This window comes from Leucopleurus acutus, assembly GCF_964270905.1.
Source record: "Leucopleurus acutus genome assembly, chromosome: 4".
Taxonomy (NCBI): Eukaryota; Metazoa; Chordata; class Mammalia; order Artiodactyla; family Delphinidae; genus Leucopleurus; species Leucopleurus acutus.
In genome coordinates, this window is record NC_139146.1 from 21,718,708 (window position 1) to 21,735,709 (window position 17,002).

The 17,002-nt window shown below is 40.9% G+C and overlaps 1 protein-coding gene across 2 annotated transcripts in view; it reads left to right on the top strand.

Moving 5' to 3' along the window:
• Nucleotides 1-1,372: 1,372 nt before the first annotated feature.
• PDE5A (phosphodiesterase 5A) overlaps nucleotides 1,373-17,002 on the top strand; it is a gene marked incomplete at its 5' end in the record, with an annotated part of 136,197 nt that continues 120,567 nt past the window's right edge. The window contains one exon of one of the 2 annotated variants that reach the window (XM_082838478.1): nucleotides 1,373-1,494. In XM_082838478.1, the coding sequence (XP_082694604.1) occupies nucleotides 1,373-1,494 (122 nt within the window). Of the gene's footprint in view, nucleotides 1,495-2,898; nucleotides 3,018-17,002 lie in introns of those variants that run through there. The other variant, XM_082838479.1, reaches the window with a different exon arrangement.

The window sequence follows — 17,002 nt, forward strand, 5'->3', positions numbered from 1 at the left end:
ATTATCTGTTTAATGATGTGTTTCTATGTGGTGAGTAATGTCTTACATTCTTGCCAAGAATATTTTGAAAGGAGTTTGTAAAAAGTATGTCGGCTAAATCACTTTTGGTATATCACTGCTAATGGTGTCATTCGCACGTTGTGAAACACAGCTCCAGTTTAATTTTGCCAAAAAAATTAGGTCATGGCAAAATACCATACTAAAACTGCACGGAGATGGGGATGAGGATAAAGCAAAGGAAGACACCAATTCTTTTTTGTAAAGCATGATAGGGATTGGACAAAACAGGGTAGTAAGGCTGAGCCCTTTTAAACAGATACTTTTTTCGTGGTGTGTGTGTATTAATTCCAGTTCAGTATAAATGATGAATTAACTTAAAATTGGGCTAACTGGCTGCTCTGATACCTGGGCAGTGCCCGTACTCTCAAGTTAACCTAATTGTACGGAGACGCCCTTGTTTTCTGACTTCATACACAAACCATCGAGATTATTGTGTTTCAATCTACCTTTTTCTTTTTCCAGTCAGGAAAAGGGGCTTAATGCAAATTAAGCCTTTGATGAGAAGGCACTTAATTTATAATTATTATTGCTATTATTAACATTAAATCACGGGAATGCTTTTGTTGGAAGTTACCCACCAGGACCTGCAAATCTATTGAGGTGACACACGCCCCAACTCTCCTTACCCAGGAGTGGTCCTTGGCTGGGGCGCTTTGAGCCACTGCGCTGGTGGAGCTCCGAGGAAGGTGCGTCCCCGCTCCTCCGAGACCCATGCGCTGGGCTGGTGGAAAGCGAGGCGGGACAGTCATTGTTCTCCCAGGCCTGAGGAAAAGTGCCCGGGTTACCACCACCTCTCATTTTCGGGCGAAAATATCCCCAGCTACCGCTCTCTGGGCTTGGGATGGTTCTCCACAGCGCGACCTTCCCTTTCCTAGAGTGGGACGCCCAGCGAACACACCCAGAGTCACCTTTGCGCACTCCTCTGGAGCCGGCTCGGCACACAGCGCACCCCAGCGGCGGCCTTGGCTTCCTTCTAGTCCTGGCCATTAGGCTTCCGGAGAGCTCGCCAGTCGCCGCCACGGCCGCCTCGGAATCTTGGGACTGGAGAGACTGCGAGAGCCAGTCTCAGCCAGACCCCAGGGAAAGCGCGGGGCTGCTGCACCCCGCCACACCTGGGAGCGGTGAGGACCGGGAGAGGCGGGGCACGGCAGGAGGGTGGCCCGGTGCCTGAGCAGCTTCGCCGAAAGCCGGCCGGACTGGAGCAGGGCGAACGGGGAGGGTCTCGAGGCAGAGTCCAGCTCCTCCAAGGGAGGGACCCCAGCTGGGGTGGAAAACCAGCACCAGCAAGCCGCAGAGACGAGCCGCGCCGATCATGGAGCGGAGCGGCCCCGGCTCCGCGCGGCCGCAGCAGCAGTGGGACCAGGACTCGGTCGAAGCGTGGCTGGACGATCACTGGGACTTTACCTTCTCTTACTTTGTTAGGAAAGGCACCAGGTAAGAAGAGGACCCACGGAAGACCCTGCCGGGGCCTGGAGCGTGACCTGGGGCTGATCTCTCTCCCCTATTGAATTTTCCCCTTCGTTAACCATTAAACCGTCTCCACTCTCAGGCCCTTTGCTTTTGAAGTAGGGCCATGATCCTGTTACAGTGTAGAGACCTCGACTTTAAGGCCAGTACAGTCGAAAAACCGTCGGATTCGATCCAACTTGCTCACAAAGTTCAAATACAAAAATGAACGTGCCGACTCCCTCCCCCCCGCCACACACACACACACACACACACACACACACACACACACACACACACACACACACACAGGCTGGCAGCCCTGGTCTTCCCTGGGAGCAAGATTATTTTCATATATCTGCGCTCACAGGCCTTCCTCTAGCCCTTCTCTAGCCTCCTGGTTCCCCTAAAAATCCTTAGCGAAACCAAAACAGTTTTTAAGCCCCTTCCCTGCAGCTCCGGAAGCACCATTTCCAACGCGTTCCCTGTGGCTCCGCTCCTCCCCCGTCTCTCTTCGCCCCGGCCCTGGCGGGGCGGGGAAGCCAGGGTAGGGGCGAGACCACGAAGAAGCCCAAAGGCAGCAACATGCCGGAACCTTCCCAAAGTGAGTGCTGTCGCCTTTTGCCCCCTTCCAGTCCCCTGGTTGTTCCGCGCTCCCCTTTTCCTTCGCTTTTGCGCGCAAGGCGGCGCCGCCGCCGAACGGGCTCCGCGGAGGGGTTCGTGGCGTGCACACAAAGGGCGGTGGGGAGGCGCGGCGGTGAGCGGACCCCGGCGGGTGACAGGTCCCGCGGCCTGATGCGACCCCAGAGGCCAGCTCTTCCTGGTCCGGAGCCAAGCGCTGGGGCGCCTGCTGCGGAGGGCGGGGAGGAGGGAGCCTGTCCTTTGGGAGGCGGGGTCCTGTCCTTAGGGAGGCGGCTGCGCAGCGAGCAGTCGGGGCGCGCGTGGGAAACGTTCGCGGGAGACTTAGAGAGGAATTGAGGCTGAAGCCGAGGGGCTAGGAGGGTGGAACGGAGAGTGCGTGGCGGGCTGGTGCCCCGAAGCCGGAGGAGTTGGTGCGAAGCCGGGGCGCGGGCAAGGCTGCTGCGCTCGGACTCGGGCTGACTCCCAGACGCACCCCTTTGGAGAAGGGGCCCGAACCTCGCCGTCGCCGGCTCCCGGCAGCGGCCTTCGGGCAGCTGACGCTGGCCGCCTCGCCAGGAGGGAGACGCACGCGGGGCGGTGATGGTGAAAGGGCCGTTCGGGGCTGGGCGCTGGGCTCCCACTCGCCGGCGCACCGCTGCGACTCGGCCGGGCGCTCCCAGCCAGGGGGCGGTGCAGCGCGGGGCGAACGGGCGGCCGCGGGCGGTGGCGCGACCGCGGGGGCGGTAGGGGAGCCGGCTTCGCGTTACCAGCCTCACCTGGGCACGTCGTCGCCCCCCGGCGCCTCCTGGAGTCCAGGGTCCGTCGAGGCCGCCTGATCTGCACCTCCAACTCACCACGTTTGCTATGTTGCCTTTTGGGGACAAAACAAGGTACTTCCTTCAGCATCTCCCCGTCTTTCCCACTTTCCCCGGGGGCGCGGTGGGGGCCGGGTGCTGGGGGTGGCACCCGGGTCACACCGGCGGGCGACGCTTCACTGAAAATGGACTCTGAGATTTTTGTCTTCCTTTACTTTCCCGTGGATGTAATACTTTGAGGTCTTAGATGGGGCTCTTTTTAACTCTACGTCTTCTAACGAACGTTCAGAGTTGGTGTCGATTTGATCACTTTCGGAGGTTTTTAATAAGAGGCGGTGGCTTCGGCGCAAATCTTATCTCTTCTGTTTAATTACTCCGCCCTCCTTTTAAAATCCTGTTCGCCGCTTTCGCCTTTTATCAAAATCCTAAATCTGGAGCGACCAGAGGATAAACCCTGAATGGAAAGTGGTTTCTTTTCGAAGAGGACTTTTCTGCGAGTTTGGGGTGAGGCACTAAGACCATCTAGGTCTGGAATTATCGATTTCTGGGAGCCAACAGTTTTTAGAGGTCACCTCTTCGTAGGCCATCTGTCCCCGGTTTGCTTTCACCCTTGCACACTTCCACTCTTCCGCCCTTAATGAACTATAGCGCATAGAATGGGGAATGGGCAGGAGAACTGGGCTGATATTTTAAATGTGTAGGGGGATGTTCTTTAGAGATGTTCTTCAGGCAGATTATTAAGAAAGAACAAAATTACTTATTTTTAAATCAGCGTAAATGTCCTTTGTCTCCCCCCCCCCTTTTAAAGACATAAACTTGGGATTGTTTGGCGGTAGGTTTTAACTCATACGTAAAAACACTTCACTTTGAGAGCCTGCCAAAACTTTGAGTTACTTTTTTTTGGAAAATAAATTGAGTTAAGTTACATTTCTTTTCACATTACTTTTTTTCCCAAGTAACATAGGATTAAAATCCCAGTACACTGCTTAGTGTAAAATTTAGACCTTCAGTTAGGGTTTTTATATTACAGTTGATGTTGACAAGAGGCTGAACCCTTTCGGTGATATATATGTGTGTGTATACAATCTTGAGAGAAGAGTTTATGCTGAGTGTAAGCCGGAAAATGAAAGTGTAAGACATTCAAGAGTAGAGCAGGCCCTCAATTTTAGGAGTTACAAGGCGCTGAAAGTTGTCAGTGTGAAGAATATAATCTAAGTCTTATGCGTAGCCAGAGGTTTTTCAAGAAACAGTATTCCAGTTTGGGCTTATATTTGATGGCATTAACTGGAAACTTAAGAATCAGAGATTGGGCACTAGTTGATTATAAAAAGGCCAACCTGCTGAACACGGTGTGATTCACATGGTTGTGGTCAAATCTTATTACAGACACCTTAACTTTACAGGTAAGTCATTTGTTTGTTTGTTTGCTTTAACAAGAAGATCACATTACTTTGCTTTTTTCCCTTTTGTTACACAATGTAAAAAATGAATACTGTATGTGATTCAGGAAACCCATGCAACAGAATAGCTCTGTAGAGGCATTTGGCAAGTTTTAAGATTTTAAATAAATTTGAATTCACTGAGATTGGCCATCTGTGCCTGTAAACAGTCTCATTGATAGAACTATTTCTACCTTATTTGATTTAATTGTTGTTTGACATTCATGCATGCTTCTCTATTCTCTCCCCAGACTGAATGGTCTGCACTCAATAGTAGTCACTGAATAGAAGGAAGGTTCTGGCACTAAATTCTCATTTAAACACCTGTGAATTTTGGTTGACCTTGAAAGCAATTATTGCTGCTGTATTACATTGTTTCCTGTAATTATCTTCAAATACAGAGCTAAGCACCTCCTTAAAAGCTATAGCTTGCAGCACACAAATAGATGCTTTTCAGCAATCAAAACCTGTTTAAGTGAATTTTGAGAGTGTCAGTTGAACGATTTGTAACATAATCTATAGGCATAAAAATTACTTGGAGACTAGTAACTAAAACCTATGGAAAACCTCCACCCTTGCTATCATAGAAAACTTTGCAGTCCTACGAGTTTGAGATGCTGCATTCATTAAGGGCTTTAATGCTTGTGCATTCACAGATGAAGCCTTTCTGGTGCTAATGCCACTTTAACAGCTGTTGTTATTCTTGACAGCTTATTAGAATAACTTACCTTTCATTAGTTACTAATCAGCTCTGTGATTGTGCACGATGTTTTAGATCATTTAGAATTGTAGGGGTAATATGATTGACTTTTTATTGCTTTTTTTTGTACTAGACAAAAGCTTGAGAATATTTGGCATATACTGGAAATAGGAGATACTAAGTGAGGACAACTTTTTATGACCACTTGGATCAAAGTCCAGAAACAGAAGTTTTACACTCGCATGTAGTTTTCTATGATAGACCTTTTATTTGACACTGCAAAGCTGTGGTGAATTAGTTGATGTTCCAGGTCCTGAGTTTGGGATTCTTTCTTTCTCTCTCTCTTTCTTTCTCTCTCTTTTCCTTCTTTCTTTCTTTCTTTCTTTCTTTCTTTCTTTCTTTCTGTCTTTCTGTCTTTTCTTATTTTTTTCTCATCTCTAAAAGCTGTAACATTTTTGCAAGATATTATCTTAAAGTCAGATGATAGGTGTAAAATAAATATTGCTATTCAATCTTAAAAATGATTGTTTCTGTGATCATATAGGAATATAAACTCACAATTTTCAGACACGTTTTGTTAAGCATATTTTGTTAAGCAGTCACTAGTGTTGAAGATAATAAAATCCTGTGGGTATTGACTCAGTCTGGCTTTGATATTATTTCTAATATTTTCATTATGGTAATTCTGGTGTAATAATGTCCTTTTATCCTTGTATTGCTTATAACCAGGGTCCTTATAGCCAGCTCGAAGGTACCTTTTAGTGCCCTAAAAGTACTCATGTGGATTGAATTTGGATAGGATTGAATCTGGAAGAATCCGTATGAGCCCCTGAAATGATGTTTCTTATTGCTCTTCTATCACTAGTGTTCTCAAGGTTTCATATTCAGTTCCATTTTTAAAGCCCCCAATACAAGATCATGATTCCTAAAACTGTGGTACAACTAATGCATTGCAATTAGTCATTCAAAATAAATCTATTTGCTTAGTATAACACTTAAATAGGCTTGTGGTACAATTCAGTAGCTTTTTTTTTCAGTTTGTGATCTGAAGATCTATTGGAATTGCCAATATTTTCTTAATATTGTCTTCAGTACCTAAAGATGAGCAGTTTTTAGCATTTTGATTGTGTTGTACAACAAAATTTCCTTTTTAAATAGTTCCACCTAAAGAAATGACTTGAGTCTGGTCTCTGATATCATTTCTTTTAAAACATTTGAAAGTGCTTTCAAAGTGTATGGGTAAAGTTTGTACCTTCACCCTTATCTGATTATAGAGAGTAGTATGTCTTACTAAGTTGCTTCCCTTCCTCTATATTTGAAAATGTGAATTAACTTAAAACTGATTGAACTTCCTGCTACATTTTAATAATGCTTGGAAAAGAGTTCTTTCATACTTGAAAAGGCTTAAAAGAAAGTGCTTGGTATTTATTAGTTTGTCCCCCAAATATTTTTCAAACTAACAGTTTATTAAACCTGTAACTGTTGTGTTGAGTTAGATCTTTTTCTTTGTTCTCAGGGCTAATTGTAGGATAAAAACTCATCTTAGGATAAAAGCCTTTGGTAAGGACTGCAGGGTAGTTAAATAAATCACTGAGTTGATTGATATTGGAGGGTTGAAAATGACTAATTTTTGAGTTTAGAATGCAGACTAGCTACTGACTTTGCAGGACTTCTTATGAGATTACTTTAGCTGGACAGATGTAGATTCAGTTGACCAATGTTATAACTGATTGATGTGGCCTTGGAAATATCTGTTAAATCAGGTTCTCAGTAAAAAAAAAAAAAAAAAAAAAAGTGCCTGTGAATTACAACATAAGAATAAAAATTGAAGAAAGTCTTTCCACTTGAGTCATTCATTTGATATTTAGTTCTGTAATCTTATTTACCGACTTGGTATTCTCATTTTATTTTGAATCATAGTTTTTTTCATGGTGTGAGTGCTTTATTCATTTTCTCTAACTGGTAGGAATTTATACTTATTGCCAACTAAATATTTAAGGCAGGTAAAGAAAACTGAGTGTTAAGTTCATAAGAGTCATTCTGATGAATATTCTAAAAAGCTTTAAAAAAGCCATATATATGGAGATACAGATATCCACGTGCCCCATTTGTAGTGAACATGCTTTATGAAGTCTTAGGTGCCATTGTTAGCTTCTGTGTTCTCTGAGACCTTTCTCTTGATTCTGAATTGTAAAGTAAGATTAACATTTTGCAAATTGTCTTCTCTGAATAATTTTGTTACTTATTATATTTTGTAATAATAAGTATACTGAGGTCATAAGAAGAGAAAAGCTGATTTTTTTTCTTTTTAACATCTTTATTGGAGTATAATTGCTTTACAGTGGTGTGTTAGTTTCTGCTTTATAACAAAGTGAATCAGCTGTACATATACAGATCCTGATTTTTTAAGCTGATGAAATAATTAAAACACACACACAGGATCTTTGAACTTTAGAGTTGGAGGAAATCATGTAGTTCAGTGTCTTTCAAATTTTTTTTTTTTTTTTTTTTGCTCGGGCCTCTCACTGTTGTGACCTCTCCCGTTGCGGAGCGCAGGCTCAGCGGCCATGGCTCACGGGCCCAGCCGCTGCGCGGCATGTGGGATCTTTCCGGACCGGGGCACGAACCCGTGTCCCCTGCATCGGCAGGCGGACTCTCAACCACTGCGTCACCAGGGAAGCCCAAGAAAGACATTCTTATTGATCCCCAGTATCTTAGTTAAAAAGCTTTTGGTCACAAGTGACAAAAACTCAACTTGAACTCGTACATAATTAACTCACATGATTGATGTTCTTGGAGATTGGTTTGGGTGTGAAATAATCTTGTCAACCTTCTTTTTGTCTGTATGTTTATCTAGTCAGTCTGTCTTCCTTCCTTCCTTCCTTCCTTCCTTCCTTCCTTCCTTCCTTCCTTCCTTCCTTCCTTCCCTCCCTCCCTCCCACCCTTCCTCCCTCCATCTGTCCTTTTGGCCCTATGCTGCATTGGCTTTATTCTCCGGTAGACTTCTTCATGAGCTGGAAAAGTTTCTTCTTGGCAAGTTTATGTGGGTCTTAAATTTCTCATGTTTGAAAAGTACCTTCTTATCCATATCAGCCCTCTCAAAATTATTTGGCCTTGCTTGCATCACTTGCCTGCTCTGGGCCAGTCATTGTGTCAGGAAGAATAGGGTTGTCTCAGTACTTCGTTGGGGCAGGTAACGCATAGTGTGATATGTCAGTGGGGGGGCGGGAGGGGGAGGGGAATTCCCCAAAGAAAGTGATGTGAGTGCATCCAGAAGTTCCAGATATCTGCCATACCTAGTATTGACTTTCTCTCATTTTAATGTGAGTTAAATGAGGAATTCATAAGAGTAGGTATAATTTAATCATAGCATTTATGCAACTGTAATACCAAAATAAATGTAAAAGTTAATTATGAATAAAATGATAAAACTCTAGCCAAATACAAATTGACAACATTCATACTTGTACAGTGAATATGGCCCTGATTGAGATGCAGGGGGGTCTGGTAAGGTCAGCTTGCCTTTGCTACAGTTGCCTTGTGATGATTCACTTCTCCCACTGGGTCTCTCATAACAATCATGAAACTTTTAGTCCTATAGCACAATACACCAGCTTTTGGGTTTTATTTGGCTTGAAAGCACATTTACATATTAAATCTACCTCTTTTATTTCCTCTTTATCTCAGAACCATTGGGCGGCAGTGTGATTGTAAATACAAATATAAACTTGACTGCTAAAATTGCAGGATAGTATTTGATTATAAGGTGGTCATCCCAGTAATTTAAAGTAATTTAAAGTGTAATTTAAAGTATACATCTTTTACTTTTTTTTTTGGTTTTAATTGTCATTAGTGTGAAAACGCAAAATTGAAGCATTTCCATAGACAAACTACAGATCTTCAAAACATAATTGCTCTGGACTTTCAGGGCTTCTCATACCTAATATTGGGCCATGCCAATCTAGTCCAATCTTTCCCATCTCTAAGCTGCTAAACAAATCGGTTTACATATTTACAGCATAGATTTTGGTTATTAGGTTTTCTTTCAGATGCAAGTAAGTTTTCCTTTAAGGAACATTTTCCATACATGTGATTGTGAATGCATGGAAAATTACAAAACATTTCTCTTCCAACTCTTGGTCAAATTTGAATGTAAAACCATGTGAAGCAGTTCTGCATTTTATTTATATTTGGTCCCAGTAAGCTTCTCAGATGTTTTCATAGCTGGAGAAAACTTGGGAACATTAAATAACTTTAGACAGCATTTGTTTCTAATCCATGCCAGAAGCAAAGGAACTACTCACTGTAACATCAGAGTAGAGATTATTGGAGGAATCACTTGGAGGTGTCCCAGACAGCCCCTGTTTCATTTGATACACTGTTATAGTAGGTTAATCTTTTATTCTTCTAAACTGTTGCTTTTTTTCTTTTTTTTTTAAATTGAAGTATAGTTGATTTACAATGTTGTGTTAGTTTCAGGTTTACAGCAAAGTGATTAATCTTTTTCATATTCTTTTCCATTATAGTAAACCATTGCTTCTTAAAGGGGATGCTGTTTGGCATTTGGTAGTGATACTTTTTGTTGTTGTGAGAAACTGTTCAGCGTATTGCAGGATGTTTAACATCCCTGGGCCCCAGACACTACATGTCAGGAGCGCCTGATTATTGTGACACACACTTCCAAATGCCCCCAAAAGCTGGCACCACTACTTGGTTGGGAGCCACTGTTCTGAACTCTTTAAAATTTACTTCAATTTATGGTGGTTAAGGGCCCCAGATAGGACAGATTTAAGCTTCAACCCCAGAACTACCTCTTTCTTAAAAGTATGACCTTTAGGTACTTTATTTGCTTTCTCTGTGAAATGGGAATGATAGCATTTACTTCTAGGGTTCTTAAGAAATTTAAAGGAACTAATACATATTTCCTTATCTTTTATAGAGTGATTTTCAGTAGTTTACTATTTATTTTACCTTGAGAATCATCAGTACCTTAATTATAATTGCAAACTTTGAGAGTCATCCCCTTATTCTGATAAGTGGGAATTAGAACAACAGAACAGGGATTTAATAGACTTTGTGTCCTTCTCATTTTTTAGAAGAATTTTTATTAATGGTTTAAACAGAACCTTTTGTGGATTGTGTAAGGTACTGGAAAGGGAATTGGAATGGGCGTCCAGACCTCCCGACTGTGTCCCAAGCTTTGTGACTGGCCCAGGTTAATAAATCTTGGCTTTAAAATGGGAGGTAGGAGGGGGTGAGAAATCAAGGCAGAGAAATTCATAAATGAGTTTAAAAATCTCTTTCAGCTCTAAGTATTCTTGATTCTCACCAGAGGAGCAGAGTATCAACTTCTTAGATTGAATAGTTTCCTTTAAGTATTTTCCAAGTATGAGTGGTGGATCTGGGTCAAATTTTACAAACAATGCAGCTAGAACTGTGTAAAATAAGGATCCAAGAGCAGGAGAAATATCTAACATTATATTTTATGTGAGTTATTTTTATGTTTTTCCTACAGATAAAGCACATTTCCATATAAATTATCAACCATCCCTTTTTAGACAGGAAACTAACACACTCTTTGTAATTCTGGTTTTAGTGGTTAATTCATATGAATGATGAAAAAAGCACTGGAGAGAAAGAGAAAGGGGTGAAGTTTTAATAGGAGACTTAAAAAACACGATCATGCATTGTGTTTTGTGGGCCATTCAGGGCTTGCAACTTTTTCCTCTGTTTTGTTTGAGGCACTCTGCAAATCTCCCCAAATGTTACTGTTCCTGGGTAACCTCCTTGAGACCCAGGCATCAACCTACTTACAGAATTCCCCCAAGTAAGCCCCCTTGGGTAGGAACTAAAATGGATCAACTTTAACCCCCAGATCTCTTGTAGCAGAGTGTTGAAGCATTGTTTTATCAAGTATTAAAATCATTCTCCAGTTTAGAATTATGGTTATTATGAAATATTGCTATGGTTTTTATTATAGATAATTAGTTGTATATCACATTTGTTGTCAAACAGTTTTATTATATCTGTGATATTTTGAAAAAATCGTCCCCCAAATTCTATAACTTATTTTTAAAAATTAAGTTCTGAGTAGTAATAGAAAGTGATTTTTCTCAACTACATGTTCAGCTCTTAATCTTTATGTGTTATTCAGAAAATTTGTTATATGTAAGTGTGGTTATTGGTCTAGGGAGTCTATGTTTTTTCAATTCTAATTTGAGAAAATACCAACATTAAAACAATTTTTTTTTTTTGCACAAGTGTTTCTATAGAGAAATTAGTGCTTTTAAACTAGGAGCTTAAAAAGAAATAATGGCTAACATCATTATTCTGTAGAAACCCATGAATAAATTCTTTTTATTTTTACAAAAAAATTAATTGCTTTTGAACATATATTCCAGTTAATGTTCGATTAACTTGGGAATTCCCTGGTGGCCCAGTGTTTAGAACTCAGTGCTTTCACTGCCAAGGACCCAGGTTCAATCCCCAGTCTAGGAACTAAGATCTTGCAGTCCATGTGGCACGGCCAAAAAAACAATGTTCAATTAACTTAAAAACAGTAACTATCACATATTAAACACTGTGTACCAGACTCTATGCTATCACTGTAGAGGCATGATTTCCCTTAATTTTCTTAAGAAGCCTGTGAGGGTTAATGCCATTATCTCCATCTTATAGAGAGAGTAAATAGTGCACCTGAGGTCTTATCTTAGAAGCAGCTCCGGAGTTGAAGCCTAAGTCTGTCCCACCTAGGGCCCTTACCCACCATTTTCTACTGAAGTTCAGTATCACTGTTAATAGAAGCAATGCAAAGACTCATAGATTTAATGTCATGAGGAATTTAACTCAGGAAGAGGCTAAAGACCCTGGTCTAAAGACCCCAAATGTCTGACAATGGAAGTGTCGAGCTCAGCCTTTTTCTGCAGCAGCTGCTAGGACCTGGCCACCTGGCCTTTTGAGTGCATGCACTCATTTAGTTTCGTAGTGTGCTCTACCCACATTGAAGCACTGTCTTGGAGAATGCAGTGCTGTTAGTGCTATAAAGAAGCCTCATGAAATCAAAATGTGTTAAGTGTTATTCCTCGTGACACTGATTTTTATATTAAATCATCATTGCATGGACAGTTTGAGCTGCAAGAGTCTTCAGTAAAGTAGAATATTAAGACAGTAAACTTCTGATTGGATTCATTGTTTTAAAAGAGTTGAGATTTAAAATCCAAGTCACATTTATGGTAAACTCATGACAAGTTTTTATCTTGGCTTTATTTCCTGGTGTCTAATTAATATCAATCTTTTGGGTTCGTTACTTGCTCAGTATGGGAAAGGGTTCCTTAGTGAGTGCTGAGCAGCAGCTGTGGTACCCACAAGCTTGAAACCACAGATGGTTTTCACGTGCATGTTACCTGAGAGCAGTAACTCCCAGCATTGATTCTGGTACCCTCCAGGGTTTCTCTAGTTATTTTAAGACATATTGTAAAAGTTTAAAAACAAAACTAAATTGAATTTACCCATTTTAAAAAGATATATAATACAACTCATTTTTGAGGTAAGCAATTTTTTGTGTAATAAAATATGGAAGGAAATAAATGACTGGAGGATAATAAAACAGATTTTGGTGAGGAGAGAAGGAAAGATTTGGATGGGATGTTAAACATCAGGATCTTGTCATCGATTATAAATTCTCAGCATTAATTTTTATTGTATTTCCCTTGGCTGTGGCTTTATTTCAAGGGTCCAGGGCCTATTGTTTTTCATTAACAGCCTTGTAAAAGTTAAATCAACTCAAAGACTTCAAGAGGGCCACTCTGCTTGTGATTGCAGGACAGTTAACAAAGACTTGCTTATACATGAAAGCAGAGTCTCTAAGTTATTAGCGCTTGGAGCAGAGGGTAAAATACCTTTGTGGAACTTGCATGCATTTCATTCTTTCTGCTCAAATAGCTAGGATGTAACTTACGGAGAGTTATGATGTAACTCTTCTATCTAGGGGGAAAACTTAGTGGGATTCTATAATAAATGACAATCTGCAGTATCTGCTTTGGACAAGGACTTGGGATGCTCAGGATGCATGTAGCCAGCCTATTTCCAAACGCTATTAGACCCACTCGGCCTGTGGACCCATACCCCCTGGAACACGACCTCTTTCCCCCTCACTTCCTCTGATTCTCTTGGCTGGACTTTATGAGGAAATGAACAGCCATTGCTCTTTACCCCAGCCCTACGTCTCCATTGGAATGAGTACTAAGGGTCTAGGAGATAGCAACATCTTAAAAATATGGAAGAGGTTTTGAAATGCTTCCACATGCATTTTCTTTTCCTTTTTTAAAAACTTCATTTATCTATTTATTTATTTTTGGCTGTGTTGGGTCTTCGTTGCTGCTCGTGGGCTTTTCTCTAGTTGCGTCGAGCAGGGGCTACTCTTCATTGTGGTGTGCGGGCTTCCCATTGCGGTGGCTTCTCTTGTTGCGGAGCACAGACTCTAGGCACGTGGGCTTTGGTAGTTGTGGCGCACAGGCTCAGTAGTTGTGGCTTGCAGGCTCTAGAGCACAGGCTCAGTAGTTGTGGCGCACGTGCTTAGTTGCTCCGTGGCATGTGGGATCTTCCTGGACCAGGGCTCAAATCCATGTCCCCTGCATTGGCAGATGGACTCTTAACCACTGCACCAGCAGGGAAGCCCCACATGCATTTTATAACTTGTCTCAGACATCAACCCTGTGTGGTGAGTGAAGCGGTAAGAAGTCTTTCCCCTGTTTGAAAATGGGGAAGCTGAGGGGCAAAAGGAGATGACAGGAGTTGACCAAACTAATAATCATCACCTACTGGCCTATTGATAACATAAGAAGTTGTGGGAGTCTTCATGACCTGTTCATACAGCTGACCATTTTTATAATGAAGGACTTGTGCTCTGGAGAAAACGGCCTCCAGAGAAGTTGTGATTGGTTCAGCCTCACATCTGTGTATTCTTATAGTTGGAACTAGAGTTGTTTCCTGATGGCCAGTTTGGTATTCTTGACTTTATACTGTGCTGAAGACATTCAGCACCTTGCACTTCATGAAGAAGGTAGAACAGGCAGTATTTCCCGTATTATGTAGAGGATGAAATTGAAACTCAGAAGAAGAAAATTGCCACTGGTCACAAATCCCATTGGCAGCAAACACTAGAATAATGATTGGAATTTTGGATTTATGGCTGAAAAACACAACTTCTCGGGGTGCTTTGTAAGTCCCAAGAATTTTTAGCAATTAGTCAACCTCCGTTTTATAAGTAGACTGCAGTTTGGTTTTTTTCTCTATTAAATATATGGTATGGTTTGGACAGTAAAATGAAAAGCCTTGATTTAAGGAAGAATTTTATGCCACAAATTATTAATCCAAGAGCTTTCAAAAGGTTCAGTTATCAAACACAGGATCACAATGTGGTACACAGGATCCTTTGTGCTCTTTAAATGATAAAATTAGTATTAGTGGTTTAATAGCCTGGAGCTCATTAGAATGCTCCACAGAACCTACCTTTTCTTTGTTGTCTATCTTCCAATAATTTCAGTTGGGAAAAACAGAATATCGAACGACTAGTGTGGCCAGCTAAAATACAGGACACCCCCGTACAGTTTGAATTTTAGATTCTACTTATATTAAAAAATTATTCATTGTTTATCTGAAACTCAGTTTTAACTGGGTATCCAGTACTTTTATTTGCTAAATCTAGCAGCCCTGAGAATTACTCTTCTCTTGAACACATTTATTATACATTCTTTTCAGTGCATCATTTTAGGTTTATAAACCATGACCTGTTTTCAGAGAAACATAGGCATGGGATTCAGTTAGATGTTTTTCAGGACACAATCCTTAAGAACATTTGTTCTCTGAGTCCCTTGGGTCAGTGTTTTTACCTCAGTGGTTTAGTGTGCCATCCTTTTACGATCTGGATGGAAAGAATTAAGTTAGAGAATGTATATTATAAGTGATTTTATTCTCTCTATGCCTTGTGTGTTTAAATTTGATTTTTGATTCTTTCAGATGCAGCTAGACATTATGAAGTGTCTTCATGACAAACATTGGTGTTCTGGGAACTTTTATAGTCTTACAGGCTGTAAGACTGGGAATAGGAGACCTAGATTTGATTCCTGATTTTGCTGCCAGCTAGCAGAATGTGTGTGGTTCAGCCATTTAATTTAGCTGCATAATTGAGAAAGTAGGATTGTTAGTGCCTGCCTCACCAGGTTGAAATAAAATGGTGCTTTTTTTCCTTTCAGTATCACTAATGTAAATACTTTTCAAAATCTCATAGACTCAAGGAAGAGAAAGAAGGGAAAATAGAGATCCTGTCTCAGGCCATAGAGGTGATTTGCTCCAGTCAGAGCTACCAGCCAGGTTTCTTGAATCTCATCTGGTATATTTACCCTCGTATTTGACACGTCCATCTTTCCATCTTTCTTCATTCACATGCAGTTACGTATAACTTCATATGACAGCGAATACAGTACGTGTATAAATTAACTTCTGGACACAATATAAGCTTCAGTTTAGGGAGGAGAGGTCTGGGCTTGCTCACTCCTGTATCCCTGGTGCCCAGCCTAGTTAGTGCTAGTTAGTGACACTCTCAAGGACCTTCATGAGAATAATCCATTCTAGAGAAAAAAGGCACTTAACAGTGAATCCAGTTAAAAGCGAAAAATATCCCTGAAAAGGTTTTGATTGGAACTTTATCTTGAAAAATAGAACCACAGGTTATGAAAGTAAGTTTGCCTTATTTTGGACTTAGTAAAATTTAGATTATAATGAAAACTCCAAGCTAATTTGTAAAATACACAATTTTCTGGCAAGACTATGCCATAAACCAATATCTTTACTTCTTATTTGACATTTGCAGCAGGATCATAGAGTCTTTTTCCCCAAATATAGGTTTTTAAAATTAATATTTGACGATGTCATCAGTTCTTCCAGCAGCCCTTCTTAATCTAGAATGCAGTTATTTGAATAGAATTCTCTTTTCAGGTATTTGTTATGTCATGATCCTTGCTGTTTTTTAATTTTTTGATTGTTAGCAGTTTTTTTATTGAGCTTAACCCTTAATTATCAGTGGCTTTATGTCATATTAGAATAGTTCTCCAACATCACTTTGGTTTACTTCTAGAAATTCTGTATCTTACGTAAGAGTTTAAATTTCAGTCTGCAGGTGATTTGTATTTGCAGAGATTGAAGTATTAAAAAACAATCAACAGGAAATGATAGATATTAGTCTTAGGAAGGACGGCCCACTTCATACAGCCACATAGGTCATGCACTGCAAAACGTCAAGGGATGCCTGAAGGGAGAGAGGTGTGAGAGATGATTTAATTTTATTTACGGTTGGTTTATAAGTGATTGTTTTGATGTTATGATAACATATGTTTTCCATACACAGGGATATATCTACAGGGACTCAGATAATCAATACTGTGGTCATGAGAAAACCCTTTCCCCCATGACTGGTGATTAATAAAAATTGTTGATTGAATCACTGGATATACCAGGTCTGCTGTTCCTGTGTCATTTAATACTGAGTTCATCTCTCCAAGAGAATATCTAGAAATACAACACTTGTAAGACTATTTAATATAATAATACAAAACACCTAACAAAGAATTTTTGGACACTGGCTCTGTTTAAGACATACATTAGGCCCTACAGGATATATGAGGGTAAATTAGCCATGGGCAGTTATGAGGCTGACATCCAAGGGGTGATGAACATTAATAGCTAAAACACAATGTTGATTTTCTGTAACAAATATATCAGCATTCACATCTTCAAAAGACTGTTGTCCCTTTTAATGCAGGTGATTTAGGAGTTGTCATTTATTTATTCATTCACTTCACTCAAATATTTATCAAGGACTCAGTATGTGACAGGCATTTTCTAAGTATAGGAATGCAGTCGTG